The following is a 16,042-nucleotide window of genomic DNA, read 5'->3' on the forward strand; positions in this document are numbered from 1 at the left end:
ATAAACATGGCAAATTGAATATTCAATCGACCCCGATAACTCGAACTCTGCTAACTCGAACTGTTTTCGTTTCTCTTCAGAGTTCGAGTTACCGGGGTTCTACTGTGCTTTTTCTGTTAACCCCGGCCCCATATATGGGTTGCAGAGGTCTGTGTGTATATAGTTCAACTAAACGACTTATTTAGATTCCTCGAAGCGGGCCAGGGGAGAGGAGGGTTGTCTTCAAATGTCTAAGAACTACTCATTTTAAGCGTCCCCTATAAGGAGGTTTCTGTGTTCTGTTTTAACAATCCCCACGCAGGGAGTGTCCCATATTTAGAGGTCTACTGATGTTTCTAGTGGAGCCATGTCATCTTGTTGTTTTTTGTATCCTAAACTTGGAACACGACGTCGCAGCTTGAAGCAAATGGCACCCAGAAGAATGAGTCCCACAATAATGAGGGCCACTATAACCGCCACCACAATGACCCAAACCTTGGTACCTTTTGGCCCTTTGGATGGGGCCTCGCCAGTGGCTCTTTCCCCTGAAAGATAATAATACGAGTTGATGACTTCAGTGAAATATTTCTGTCTCTGTTTTGTACCATGGATTTTTATTTTAATATTGGGACAAATACATGACGGATCGACAGGAGCTTGAAAAAGGCGAACTGGAGGCGAAGTGCAGATGCGATACTGCTTGCTAAAAGGACAGGGTCGTCGCGAAGATGGGCCACTTCTTGCTCTCTAATAAGAAGGGTAAGACATCTACAACCCTTAGCAATAAGGCAAGGGCTTCCGCCTCCACCACCACCACGATCCCCCCCCCCCCCCCCCACCCTGCCCGCTCCGACTCTTCCGCGTTTTTATTGACGGTCCCTCGACTAAAATGTCACATAATTAAGGTCTTCGTACCGTGCTTTACTTACTTACTTTCTTTCTTGCGTGAAGAACTGTTGGCTCAATTGAACTATTGAGTCAAAATCTGCATTGCCTCCCACGCAGTCGCTTGTAGGGGCGGTTGTGTTTCACTCCTCCGATAGCCCCTAAAAACGACTGCGTGGGAGGCTAGCCTTCATGGACGCCAAAATAGGGAGCTTTAGCAATAACGACAGCGACGCCGAGGACAACGCCTGGTGCAAGATAAATTTATATTTCACTTGAGAATCTCGCTATTATCCAAATGTATTCAGTGTATCTATTTTTTTAGGAACAACCTTGAGCTGAATATATCAGAAAGCGTTCATCATCAAATAGAAATTCGAAACTTAAGCCGACGTCGTTCACGCTCTTTAAAATACGCAGAACTTGGTCATTTGCCGTTGTTGTTTTCCAGAGAATGGCCAAGAAATGTATCCGCAGGGCTTTTATTCTGTTCATTTAACCTTTTGTTTGGTGACGTTCTCGTTCACGTTGCCGTCGTGGTTTGCTAAAGCTCCTAAATACTTTGCTCAAACAAACCTTGTATCATGAAACGAACCCAACTGAAAGGTTTCGGCCACTCAGCGCGCTGGCAGTGACCATGACTCGTATTTCCCTTTCCCAGTAATGAACAGAATTCAGCATCTCCAAGCGGAAAATCCTTCCTATAAGTGACAAAACGGCAGCATTGTCATTATTGAAGCTGCGTAGTTTGTTTTTTAACCTAAATAGCTTCTTTCCTTTCCTTTTCTTTTTTTATTACATGTAAGTATTTCTGGATAGACTAGCACGTATGGTTCTAATGTTCCCTTATAGTCCTTCCTCACTGCGTCTCTTTTTTCTTAAACGTATGCAACTTTTTTTTCTTTAATTGTTTTTTATGTCTCTTTAGTTTATATATTGTGCAGTGAAAATGAATTAAATTAACCTGTAATTTAAGTGTTTGAAGTGATTGCAGAGGAATAACAAGAACTGGATGAGTCAAAATTAAACTAGGCCAGACGTGGTGAGACATCGCACCAATTCTCTTTCCTTTGCAACTGACCGGCGCAAACACAAGCTGCGACAAATTATTCAACAGCTTACTGGTGGTCAGCTTGAGTAAGACAGAGAATCAAGCTAACAAAGAATTGCTCTTAAGCTTGGGTATGCAGAGAATACAGCTTTATTGAGTTAGGCAAGTAGAGAGTAACGATTGGGTTAGCAGAGAACAGCCCTTTGGTAGTGCTTGTTGTTGTTGTTGTTGTTGCTGTTGCCAACGAAATCAATAGACCTGTGAGCCGATGTTGATAACCTAAATAGTAGGCATGATGCTCACTAGCTAATCTATCTTCCCTCAGTAGTAACTTATTGTGGCTGTTTCTAGCTCATGTATGAAAAATAAAAGAAGTCTCACAAAAGACGACCTCTCGTTGGCCGATTAAGACTTGATGCACCCCACACTAGCGAATTCAGCCGCTGGGGAAAGAACGTCAGCAGTGCAGACAGCGTACAGGCGAAGCTCTCTTAACAGACACTCTCGTAAGCGGACAGTCCTACTTACGGCTGCTTTGTTTGAAACCCCATTTAAACTCCTATACAACCTCTGTATTGTTACATTCTCGTAAGCGGACATTCCCGTAAGCGGCCGCGGACACTTTCACAGATTACGACTTAGACATTTTCTTTGTTTTTCAGCTCCTGTTAGAAAATCCTATAAAGAAACCTATGAATTTTGTTTTTATCAATCGACTAGTTTTACATCGCCGTTCGTCACAATGATTTTACAGTAATTACAATACCATATTTCAGTGTTTGTTTTGTCGTCATCCACGTCCGTCTGGTTATTGTTAGCTGGGCAAGCTCCTGTAAGCGCGCGGCCATCTATCCCCTACACCTCTACTGGCCGCTAACGAGAACCATTCTCGTAAGCGGCCAGCTCCAGTTACGGACACTTTTTTCGCGTCCCAAGGGTGTCCGTTTACGAGAGCTTCGACTGTATTATATTTGCTTAATTTTCCCGCTCATTTTATGGTAACATAGAATACCTGAAAAACTCCGGACAATCTCTAACAATGTCGTCGCAAACCGACTGGCAGATGGAGTAAAATCCTTGCCCTTCTTCTGGGAAACACGGTGGAAAAAACTCTCCACAAAACATCTTCTTTAGGTTCTCTTGGCACTTGGGGTATTTGTTTAGCACTCCTTGAAATTCTGCCGGGAATCCTGTCTCAGCGCTATCTGGTGAGTACCTCTTGTGGTATGTGTGAAGATACCAATCTTTTTGTAGGTCTGCTCCTATAAGGGTGTAGTTTGACACACCAAGGTTCTTACACGCTGGAATGATCAGTTTTTGACAGCCTCTATCGAGTGGACCTGTGAAAAAAGACAAACAATTGAATCAGTTGTCCATCGACTAGACGCGAGCATGACTGGCTGACCATAACACATTCGTTTATTCACTTCAATCAAGGATGGAATAAAGGAAATGTTTTGGGCGTTATACTTTATTTGTTTGATATCAAGGCGTTTAATAAAAGTCAATCTCTATGGCGAGCGAGCATGTTGTGTGTATAAATGTCATAAGGACTCAATGAGCCACACAGCGTCCAAACGGGGTGCGGTCATTTGCAACTATAGCTTTCAGTTACAAAGGAAAAAGGAAGTTTGGTTTAAGTCTGGTTTTCACTGCTCATAAGTTCAAGCATAAGCACAAGCACAGGAATTACTAAAAGTAAGAAAATCTGACAAACACACTCATTCTTCTCGCTATGCTGTTCTTACGTTGCTTCAGCATAAGCATGGGCGCAAGGAAAATAAAATTGTTTGTTCTTTTTTTTTGCTTACGCCACTTGAGAATGAGTGGGTTTGTTGTGCAGTTTACTTTTTGTCTGTAGAGAATTTTTAATCGATCAAGAATCCAGAGAAGCTCCTGCTCTTGGGATATCATAAATTGGTCAAAAAATAAACTAGGCAGGTTTTAACGGCTCTTTCAAAATGCATGAGAAGCTGCATGCTTTGTGCACAGACTTACTCACGGCGTTTTTAATCGATCAAGAATCCAGAGAAGCTCCTGCTCTTGGGATATCATAAATTGGTCAAAAAATAAACTAGGCAGGTTTTAACGGCTCTTTCAAAATGCATGAGAAGCTGCATGCTTTGTGCACAGACTTACTCACGGCGTTTTTAATCGATCTCGAATCTTAAAATCGTTTAAAAGGAGCTGTGTCACTGGGATTTCGCAGATTTTTGGTCTAAAGTGTTCTGAAATTAGTGGTAAGCAACTTAACCCATAAAAACATTATCTTGGACATCTAAAGGAAGATATGACCTTATTTTGTGGATAGAAATCAAGCTACGGCTATAAATATTGATTTTTTTGAAGAGGCAAGGAAACAACTTGAAAAGTAAGTTTCAAGTTGCAATTCATTTCCATCCGAGCCATCGCAGCCTAAGATGCTCGTTAACAGTTTCAGTGCTCAAATATAGCACTTTTTAACAAAACTGGACTGTTATTTTTAGGTTTCCTGCGACACAAAAATATATTTTGGCTGTTTAAAAATCTGGTAAAACTCGTGACACAGTTCCTTTAATTGCGATATTGCAGTATTTCCATGGATGATGACCAAACCATAACTTCATTGCAAACAAATATATCTCCATGGCTGAACCCGGAGGCTGAAGACTTGAATAACAACTCTAACAGGCATGCCAAACTACATTTTGGCTGATCGATAGAGCGAATCAATCAAACAGATCGAAAATAAACAAAATTTGCAATAAGAGACATGGTGGAAGTCGGGGGCAAGAACATTACAAAAGATGGCATTCAGTTTACGCAGTCAAGCTTATCACATCCCGTGAGAGTATCTAGAAAGAAATGCAAGCCTTGCTTTGTTGTTGTAAAGCAGATGTCAGTTTTGCAAGGAATCAAGAAACATAAATACTTTTGCTTTCGGTTTTACACGTGTTGACAGCTTAAACCTTAATTTCAAGAGATTTTAAAGCTGTGGAATAGGCTCGAGAATAGGCAACATTCGCGGTTTGAAGTACAGTAAAGGTAGCAAATAGATGGCGAATTGACAATAAATTGGCAAATAACTATAGCTTGATAATGTTAAATTGTTTATTCCAGTGATGAGCTGTAAAATACACTGCATATCCGTCATCCGATTAAGAAATACATTTATTAGGTATATATTAACGCAAAGTTTCAATAAACACATACTTAGCTCATTCAAATAATTAAGGCAGTATCTTGTCACCTCACCTTTAATGCTGTCGTTGGTTTTGAAGTTCGGTGGCTCAAAGCATTTACCGCTGCTCGCCAATTCATTTGGTAACACGTGACAATTCGCAATGATATAGTCCATAAACCTTACAGGAAGGTCTTCCACACATTGCTTCAAAAATTCGCCACAAACTCGTTTGCAAGGATAAACACGCTCCCCTCCAGAGCACTGAGGAATAAAAAATGAGCAGGCTATTGTTTCGGCAAGTCCATTCTGTGAACAGTTTCCCAAGGACGTAATCATTCTCCTCATTCCTCCAGCTACCCCTTTTTTCACGGAATCAGTCAAGATCTCCGGGAATTTAAATGTGGTATTGTAACCAGCCTTGGAGCATAAACCAAACGGGCCATCAACAAAATTGTGGCACGAATCACTGTCTCGCGGATGTCTCTGTGGACGAGAACCGAAGCCAGCGTCGAAACTGCACAACAGAAGCAGAAATAAGGCTTGCATGTACATAGTGTAATCCAGTGTATGGCGTGAAACACAGACAATTTTCGCCGCTTTGCAAGACTTAGGACTTCGATCCACTACGGATCATGTGATTCGGCTGTTTAGCAATTTTTGTTCCTGTTGAACTCTTCTCAACGGTAAACAACGTGAATTAGCATGAGTTCAATTTATCGTTTAGTTTTATTGTGATAACCCCGAGGCTGTGCATTGACCCAAGTCCCATTATTTATTTGTCTGACAACCCCCCTCCCTACCCCAATAAGCAATTTCTTTCAAGACCGGCTATTTACCTATTCGTATGTAAGACGAACCTTCATAACGGACCATAAAGCAAAGTCTCTATTGTAACGAATGAACGTTATTATTCCATGACATTTTTTAAACATGTAGTGACCACAGAAATAAACGATAAACAGGAAATAACTGTAGCCAGATTTTTCTGTAGATCGGAATCAGTAATAGAGTTAATAAACAAAGTGCTCTAGCCTGGTCAAACAGCCGAAAATTAAAATGGATATTGGGCAAATTTAATATTAAAAGAAGACGTTTAGATGTTTGATCGGCCTAGCATTGATTTAACCGCTTGACTAGTAACTAACTTCACTGGAAATAGCACGCACAAAAAACGCGAAACAAGTTCAAACATCCCACGTTACTTTGTAAGACCGGTTTAATATATGGGAGCTGGGATGGCGCAGAGTTGAGAGCGCTCGCCTCCCACCAATGTGGCCGGCGTTCGATTCCCTACTCGGCGTCATATCACGCGGGGTTGAGTTTGTTGTTGGTTCTCGTCCCGGGTTCTCGTTCTTGTTCCTAGGGTTTTTCTCCAGGTACTCCGGTTTTCCTCCCTCCACAAAAACCAACACAATACACGGCCCCACAAGCTTATGGCTTTAATCCTCACCGTTTCTAAATAAAGGTAATTTATTTTCTTTTAGTTTTATTTATAGTATTTTTTATTCCTTTCGTTCTCACAAAGGCGTAACAGACGCAGTTCAAAGTCGCTGGATTTCGGGAGATGACTTATCACGAACTTCATACAGGTCCATACACTCGCACAGTCATTTTACATGCGAGACTTCTCTTTTCCTGTCTCTTTTTCTTTCCAGCTTATTTCTCTTTCTGTTACGAATGGCGAATTTGGTTACGTTCACTGCATCCAAGTCGTTAAAGTGACATTAATTGGGCCTGGTGTTAGCACTATCAAAATGTCAAACCTAAAATACATTCATTTCGATTCATTACCACTTGTAACAAAGTCAGCATGAATGGACTGATGAATACTTTTTATTGCACGACTGAGGTGGTACCGGGCCAATAACTCAATTGCTCCATTGCTGGTCCAATATTTTCAGTATTGGACCGGGATCATATTGTACTGAACTGATCCAGCGCGAGTTCGTGCATTGTTATGGCTTACAAAAGTAAAAGAAAGAGAACTTGGCTCGCTTGAAAAGCCCTCTCGTACTTTTTGCTCTTTTAAACAACGTCAGGGTGCTTTCGGCCGAAAAAGGGACCTTTTTCGGCCGAAAGCACCCGGTGGGTCCTCTTACAGAAACCCATTCTTTTTTATCCTGGCCACTTTCCACTTATACAACTTAATGCAATAACGCTGTAATAGAAGAAAAAGAAGAAGTAAAATAGAAGCAAAATACATTTTTTTTAACTGTCAACAGTCAGGCCCACGGGCTAAGAACTGGTTTTGGACTTTTCCTTCACACAGTTTTTTCTGCACATGTAGCTTGGGCTCCTTGCAAGAATAGTAATAATGATTAGGCTAATTAATTCCTTTTCAGTGACTTTTTAATGTTTCGCCAATATTATTGCAATAAGGTGTATATATAAATCTTTCTCAGTTATGTCACAAATTTCATATTAACCAAGCTAGCTCAGGACCGTACCGGGGAAATATAAGCCTTTGGTCTTTTCTGTATGGACCTGGCTGCGCTTGGTCCGTACGTCTGTCAAGACGTCGGACAGATATCCTCCCAGGATGGCCCCCGCCCTCAGTAGATAAGATGAATGTACATTTGTCTCGGTGTTTATAATATACAGCGCCAAGAGAATACTAACTACGCATGTATGTTCAGCTGTATGTTATTTGCTCCGACACAAAGTTTGAACCAAGTTTGAAGACTTACCATGTTACACACCAAATAAAGGGCTACGTACGTAACCCATAATAGAAAACACTAGAGAATATGAAGTATTCTCTTAACAGCGCCAATTGCACATGCTTGAACTCGGAATAATTAATTTATCTTATATGCGCTTTTGACAATATTGGGCAGTTTGACGCCTTGAATGGAAAGTTTCTTTTTAATTTTCAGCCATGTACTGAAAAACACCTTCACATCTATAAGGAAACATACCTTGAAATAATAGTTCACTGGGCAGATATTAAAGCACCAGGGAGGTAATAGTTATAAACTCAGGATGGTCAGATTGAGAGAGATTTGCATAGACCACAAAAGACGCATAAAAGAACTGAATAATAATATTTATTTCCGTTATTGTGCAAAGTAACATGCAAAGATATGATCAAATGCTCATCACAAGTCTTTAAATACTATCAAAGGACTAAAATATAAAATTATAATTTCCTTCTTTTAAAACTATCAAAGTAAAATAAAAAATATGTGCCGTTCCTGACGTACGTGGGCGCCAACGCAGTAAAACTTTTCGAGGATATTTGCCTGCACGTTTGACAAACAAAGAATATGAACTGGCTTAACAAGGAGAGAACAATATCACGATTCTTTTTACCCGTTGCCAGCTAACATAATTTTGATGGGTTATTGCCAAGTCACTATCTATATGTGTGATATCATTGAACTTGTTAGCTTAAGATTCAATTTTTCTCACCAATATCACTGTATTTATGCCAAACTGGATCGCCAACAGAAAGTTAGCAAAGCTGCCCTGTATATATTTTATTTTTTTTCAGTTTTTAGAGGGGGTAGTGTCATCATTCAATAATTGAATCCCCCCGTAAAAAAAAAACTAATTTGCGTGGGATGGCGATCTCGGGTCGAAGCTCTCAGATCGTAATGGACAAAGAGGTTCATTAACACGAGAACATTGAAAGTAAATGCGCTCGTTCGCGCGCATATATTTCAGTCTCGTTTCATGATCTAGATTTAAAAAAATGGATAAGAAATTGTACAAAATAAACTATTCACTCAGACTTGAACCCGGCTGGAAATCGAGCCCACACCCAAACAAGCACCTGCTAAAGACATGTAACCAAGCCTTTAAGAACTTGGCTTGGCTACTCAGGGCTTCTCGCAAACAAAGCCAAGCCAACTAATCGAGTTTCTTAGTGGTCACTTTACTAACGTGCTTGACACTGATTTGCCAAATTTTATCGCCATGGCAACTCGGCCCACCTCGGCGGTATCACATGGAGCAACGTGACTCAGTGAAATTGCAAATCAGCTGATTTAAAACCCATCGTATTTATAGCGCCCTTTTAAACTCGTTTACATTTTGTCCATGCGGCACGGTCGTGAACGCAGCGATGAGAATCGCGGCTATAGCGGCGATATTTTCTCTCGTTGCGGCGACTTTACCCGGCGTTTGTAGTCAAATATGTCAACGGTTGAATCCTTCCTTATTTCACAGATGTATCAGCCAAGGCTACAATTACACAGCGCATTTTCCCGGTAATTCCACGCTTCATGAAAATATCATCGCGTATCACATGCAACGGGAGTCGCGACAATTTGGACAGTGTTCAGAGCATTTAGACACGATATTATGCGCTATTTTCGTTCCTAAATGCGTCGAAGATCACTACAGCCCCGTTTTGCCTTGTAGAAGAGTCTGTGAAGATTTCGTCCGAGACTGCGAGACAAAAGTGGACTACGAGAGAATAGAATGGATAAAGGGCCTCTGTCGACTACTGCCTTCGACAGGAAATAGAAGCAATACAGATGAATGCTTTGAACCGGCAAATTATAAACCGCGAGTCAACGCGACAAGTAAGTAAAAATATTATATTTATGCTAATTTTCAAACGTTCATGTCAAACTTAACAGGTGAATGGTAGGTTTATTACTGAAGCGTATTTCCGGATGGAAACCGAGGCAAGAAAAATTTGCTATTCGTCGCTATTCAAAATTATTCTAATAAAAGCTTAACACGTGTATTTTGAAACAAAGAAAGAATGTCAAACTGTTTGTATTGTACAAGATTTCAAATCGGCAAATAACTGGTGTAAGCGGGCCGATTTTGAACTGAATCGTGTTTTACATTAAAACTTAAATTCTTGTTTCGCACGCATCGGTAAACTTTTTTCCGCTTTTTTGTTTTGTACTCGAACATACAAATGAACAATTGATAGTCACGTCTCGACAAGTAGCTGGTAATTTTAACGAATAAATGGCGCTTTGTTAAGCATTTAAGTGAACAATAGAGATTACGTCTCTAGGGTACATGCAGAGTAAAGCTTGTTCAAAGCAAGCGCTTGCTTGGGAGTGGTTTTTGTTTGCGCTTCTGCAGATGCGATACTTTAAGTTTTTTCGTTACGAAACTATCTTCAACTTTGCAAACATATAAGACTGTGTGGGCTAATTACGAGTTTTACCTGCGTGTTAAGTTACTCTGAGTTTTGCCTGCTTGTTAAATTACCCGTGAACTTGTTTACTTGGAAAAATATCAACTATGAGAACATTTTTGCTATTTTCAAGGGCAGTAAAGAAAAAATTTTCCTTAAAACTTTACAACATAGTCGATCTCAATTATTTTTTTTTATTCCAGTATAATTTGAAAGAAATTTGATTAGTGTGGTGTGGGAGAGTGTGAAAGCGTGTAAGTGTTAAAGTGTGAAAGTGCGGAAGTGTGCGAGTGCGAGAGTGTGACAGTGCGAAAATGTTGAAGTGTGAAAGTGTGACAGAATAAGTGTGACAGTGCGAAAATGTTGAAGTGTGAAAGCGTGAAAGTGCGAAAGTGCGAGAATGTGAGTGTGTGAAAGTATAAAGCTAGTGAGTAAGTGTGAAATAAACTTGAATTGGTACCGTTTTGGTTTTCGAACATGACTGAACTAAAATTCAAAGTGTTTTCTATTTTTTTGCCACAAGAATGTCAAGCCAACCTGCTGAATTTTTTGATCTGAGGGGCGATGTGGACGACGATTTCTCTCGTGAAAAATGTCGGCGATTTCTTGCATATCACTCACGAGCTTGAAAATCGTTTATTTAAACAGGCCTCAAGGAAAAAATAGATTTAACATATCTTAATTTAAATTTATCTCACGGATGTTGAATAAATTGTTGTCAGTAGAAACTAAGAAGGTTGTGAAGAATGTGGTGCAAATCGCACCGGCTACAGATAACTGTAAATCGCGTATAAAATTGTTCATCAAAATATTCAGGAGCCCATCAATATTGTATTCTTTACACGATTGAGCTCGCTTGTACCGGCGACTCCGGCAAAGAAAATAACAGGTATTAGGGCGGGTACTTCATGTAATATGCATGGTTTAACCTAAATTCTCAACCTTAAACGCCTTTTAACGGGTTCAAGCGTGGGTAACGAAGTGCTCGACTTGAAGTGTTGACTTGTTTAAGGACCATGCGAAAGTTTGTTATTAGTGTATATGCAACAATAATGACATTCAGTTTGCTCTGCCAATTAAAAGGAAATGGTCTCTTTTTGGGTTTCTTCTTTTATTTTTTAGCCAAAACCCCCCCCAATTTTTTTTCCCCCCCCCCCGCCGCCCCCCCCGCAAGGAAGTTTTTTTCTCCTTTCGAATTTCTATTGTGCTGTTGCGTGGTTATTGCCTTTATTCATGCTGTGAAGTAGCGTGAAACATTGTATTCTATTGTTTCTTTTGTACTGTATTGTTGTGCACTGCAGCAAAAAAAGTAAAAAGTATAATCAACGAAAAGTGTTGTTCAAATGAACAATTGAAATTCTACATTATTTGGCAGCTATTCTGCGGCATTTCCTGTTTCGATACTAGCAACATGATTGACGCCCTTTATTTTGAAGACCGCCGTTCACTGTTCGCCTGTCCATGCATTGGCGTCAAATTATCCATGGAAGTGCATTTGGACTTACGTCGTTTTCTTGTCAATCCCATTTCGTCTTACGTTTTCCTTGTAGAAACCCAGCCCGGCAGTGAGCAATCTAAGGCGGGGGTTCACGTGAAAGCCGTTTTTCCACGAGGGTTTAATGCAAATATCTCGTTAGCGTTTCAAGGCAATCAAAAAACTCTCCGCTCATTTCACAAATCTATGTTCTGTGGTGTTTTGTGAATTTTTGTGAATTTTGGGATTTTTGGGAGGAGAAAGTTTTTCTCAAATTAAAGAAGCAGTAAAATTTAGAGAAACACTGAAGAAATATTGAAGATTTAGTGTGATTTTAGAAATTAACATTTGAGGTTAAAAATTAGTCGGTGGACACCAAAATAGTCCCCTGACAACCTGGAGAACTCTTTCGTGGGGGTCAACTGTCTGGTGGTGTTGCAAAACAAAAAATTTCTTTCTCCTTTCCTTTCTTTTATAAACCTCCTAAAATTTTACTCAAATTTGCATTCACCCACGCCTTAATTCGTGGTACACACTCAATGTTACTGTCCGTATAGTCGTATACCACACAGGGTTGGCCAGGGGGGTAAGTGCTATACCAGTATACCTGAAAAGCATGTACCCAGTATACCCAAAATTCCCCCTCAAAATCATGTAAAATACCAAGATTTGGAATAATACAGTATACATTATACACATAAAACGCAATTTTAGGTAAAAATACAGTATACCCAGTTTAAAATGCCCCTGTATACCCTACACCTAAAAACCCTGACCGAGCCTGACCACAGTGGTTTCCTTAGTACTCTTGGTAGTTGCGAGTTTCAGATACGCATTCAAATTTTTACACGATTCGAAAAGTCGTCGACTTTTCAATTTCTCATTTTGAATACATCATTCCAGGACGAACTACAAGAACTACTTCTATTTCGGATTGGCAAAAGATGAAAAAAGCAGAACCAATTGTGATACCTCCAGTAAACGTTTTTTGAAAGGTGTGAATGAACGAAAAAAATATTTACATTCATGAATAAACAATGTTCTCTCAATCGCGGGTGGCTGCATTTTTAGCTATCCAAAATTATGCCGTTTACAATTAGCATAACAGTATGTACCTGCTTCTAACCGTCGGTCTCATCTCATTGGTAAAAAAATACTGATCACTTTTTACGCAAATTTTTCTTAGCTCCGTAGCTTAAAAAATGGCATTGAATGCCATTCTTTTGTTCTGGCCACGTTGGTAAATATTTCACACACTTTGGTACTACATCAAAACAACATTTGCAATTTGCGATGTTCTTTTTGTGTACTACTCATCTCTTAACAATATACTGATAACGCGAGGAGAAATTCTTTATTAATCAGACTTGGGAATAGACTGGCTGTTTAACAATCAGAACTTTAGCCTCAGCTTACTGGGCGAAACGAGTCCATCCAAGAAGAATCTGGGGGGAGCGTAGAAATTCGAGAAAGATTGGAGGGCAGGTTAAGATAAGATAAGGTAACTTTATTTATACACGGTTTTTCCATCAGTCAATTAAGTTACTGGACCATCTACCTATCTAACTAACTACAAAGAAGGAGGTTCTTGCCTCCAACTTTTTTACGCATCGCATATTTTGACATATTTTGAAAAAATAGACAATTTTCCAGTGTAAATTGTAAAATAAAACACTCCTATTCTAACCATCCCGTACTTTTGTTTTGTTCTGAATACAGCTCCCCTTATTCAGAGCTGCACCAATCTCACCATGCCTTCTTGTTCCCATCTCGGCTACACGCACACCACACAGTCCCAAGACTTACAACTGATACTCGAGAATGTGCTCAAAAGAAAACTCCACAAGTTTGGGAATCACTCGGTGTGCTCGCCAATGCTCAAGAAAATCTTCTGTGCGGAGTTTGCCCCGCCGTGTTTCCCTGATGATAAGACAGAAATAATTATTCGAACAGTGTGCAAGTCAGAATGTGAGAACGTGCGGGAAGAATGTCCAGAGTTGTACAGGGAACATTTTGGAGAATACAGCTACTGTGAGCAAATGGGAACTGCTAAGAGCAACTTGAAGGGATTTTGCCAACTGACAAAATGGCCGACTGCAGTACGATGGCCGTCACGACCAAATGCTACAAGTAAGTTAAAGTGTTATAGCTGTTATTTGGAGACCAACAATGAAGTTTGCCAACCCAGTCAGTGTGAACTTCTCATTTTCGCTGAGCCTGATCTTGTCAAGGGCAAAAATATGTCTTGGCGTGACTTGATTTGAGGCAACAATTCACGGAATAGGCCATTTTCAAAAACACCATAATACTCTTTGTTGTCCCTCCAAAATTTTGCATAAGCAATGTTTTGCTGTCCCAAGAGAAGTTGAAAACAATGCTTAATATGCAAAATTTTGGAGGGACAACAAAGAGTATTATGGTATTTTTGAAAATGGCCTATTGGAACTGCCCCCGCCCTCCCTCTATCATTGCCCTGTATGTACTGTCGGCACGTGGGACAAGTCCCAGCCACCGAATCAAAAACTGAATAAACCATCTCACAGAGAAAATGCAACCATTTCCCCATGTACGCAAAAGAGAGGATTCATTCCAGTAACAAAGTGCCCGGGATAAGCTAGTCCCTTTGTCTGTAGCCAAATTACGAAAACCACTCAAATTCATAATAAACCGGCCGCATGGTATGAAACCAGCCATGTGGGATGGCACCGGCAGACGCCAAAAGCTCGTGCAAATGGACCACTTTGCTAACGTGAACGTTTCGCTTCTAACTTTTTTTCTGTTTCAGTTGCACCCAGTCTCAGCTCGGGTTTCAGCTCACCAGTACCCACTCCTTCTTCTTCCACGCCGTCGCTCGGTTCATCCGTTCCCAGACCTGTTACGCTGCACACCAAGGCCTCCCTACCAGTGGTCGCTATCGTGGTGTCATCTGTTGTCATAGCACTGTCAATCATCGCTGTTGTAGCTGTGCTCGTGCTACGAAAACGAAGTCGTTTTCCTGAGGGGTGGAGAGTGCGGGGATATCGTCGTCACCGCATGAGTGAGTGGGAAACCACAGTGTCCATAAAAACATGAGCTCACGCACACCTTTTGGCTTTGTGGTTTTGTCCTTTGGTTTTGTGGCCAGAAGCCCACGTGCTGTTCACGTGTTCCGTGAGGTCCAGTCGAACACAGCACGTGATGTTCCTTAGTAACCAGGTGCCACCGATCAGTAAGGTTGCGTTTCTGGTTTTATATTGTACTTGGGGAAAATTTGAATCTTTCGAACAGCCGGAGACTCTCTGAACACAGGACGTTATAAGCACTGCATTGAATGAAAATGTTGCATATTGACATGAAAAGTAACGAACACTTAAAATGATGCGGGAGAAAATGAAAGAGAGATTTAAATGCTGAAGGGAAAGCAAATAAACAGTTTAGATGATATTGGAGTGAAAAGAAAAAAACAGTTGAAGTATCAGAGAAGTCCGGTCGACTGAATCAGGAACACAGAATAAGTTGAGCCTAAAATTTTCGTTCAAAATGCACTTAATACAATGAGCTGGCCTCGTTGAATTGTTTCCACATTATTTTTTGAATGAGGTTTTGTGTGTTTGGTAAAGCTAACATTGTAAAAGGGACTTGCATAGGGAAGATCAGGGGAATATTCTTTTGATGCAATAAATTTTTCTAACAATTTGAAACTTGTCAGTGTGAAACAGAATTTTTGAGTAGTAGTTGTTTTTGTTATTGTTTAAAAGTCTATGCCTTACACACTCTGTATTTGATTTAAATTCCCTTACTGCTACATCCTTTGTTTCTTTTGCTTTTTCGCCGATATTTTTACGTTATTTCTCCAGTTTGCGAAGATCCCCCCCCCGCGCGCGCCTCCCCCCCCCATTCGTTGTAAGGTAAATAGATAAGATATCACGCTATTAAAGGAATTGTGATTTGGCAGGCCATGTTTGAGACTGAAGACATGCCAGAACTAAAGCAAACCCTTTTTTCTCTATAATTTTTTTTAATTTTCTCCTGATTTACAGTAAATGTTGGAAAACTAAAACGTTACCGCACACCTACAGTCCCTAAATGTGATCACCAAATTCTTTTAACATAATTTTATTTGACCGAGTGAATATCGTAAAGATGAAATTTTTGACAAGTATTTGACATCCATTTTTCGTAAAAACACTCTACTTCAAGTCACGTTTTCCCCTTTCCCGTGATTCGTAACAAGCGTGATTTGCGTGCTTTAGTTTAGAATGTACGCATTGCGTGCCCTAGCTCAAAAGGATTAGCTTTTCGTCATTTGCATCTTAGCCTCCTACGCAGTCGTTTTTAGGGGCGATCGTGTTTCACTCATACGATCGCCCCTCTTTAATACCTCCGCAGAGGCTCCTTCGTACGAAA

The 16,042-nt window shown here is 40.3% G+C and overlaps 2 protein-coding genes across 2 annotated transcripts; one reads left to right on the plus strand and one right to left on the minus strand.

The window, feature by feature from the left end:
- Positions 1–265: 265 nt before the first annotated feature.
- Positions 266–5,779, minus strand: LOC144661965 (uncharacterized). The gene is made up of 4 exons (XM_078522691.1): positions 5,150–5,779; positions 2,928–3,255; positions 1,441–1,565; positions 266–524 (listed from the first exon to the last, which is right to left on the minus strand). Exons 1-4 carry the CDS (start codon positions 5,628–5,630, stop codon positions 316–318), a joined length of 1,143 nt encoding a protein of 380 aa, XP_078378817.1. The 5' UTR covers positions 5,631–5,779; the 3' UTR covers positions 266–315.
- Positions 5,780–9,028: 3,249 nt separating this feature from the next.
- LOC144661963 (uncharacterized) lies at positions 9,029–15,336 on the plus strand. The gene is made up of 3 exons (XM_078522688.1): positions 9,029–9,607; positions 13,376–13,786; positions 14,442–15,336. The coding sequence occupies exons 1-3, from the start codon at positions 9,145–9,147 to the stop codon at positions 14,726–14,728; spliced, it is 1,161 nt and encodes a 386-aa protein (XP_078378814.1). The 5' UTR covers positions 9,029–9,144; the 3' UTR covers positions 14,729–15,336.
- Positions 15,337–16,042: the final 706 nt, after the last annotated feature.

This window comes from Oculina patagonica, chromosome 8 (assembly GCF_052425735.1).
Source record: "Oculina patagonica isolate OP01 chromosome 8, crgOcupat, whole genome shotgun sequence".
Lineage (NCBI taxonomy): Eukaryota > Metazoa > Cnidaria > Anthozoa > Scleractinia > Oculinidae > Oculina > Oculina patagonica.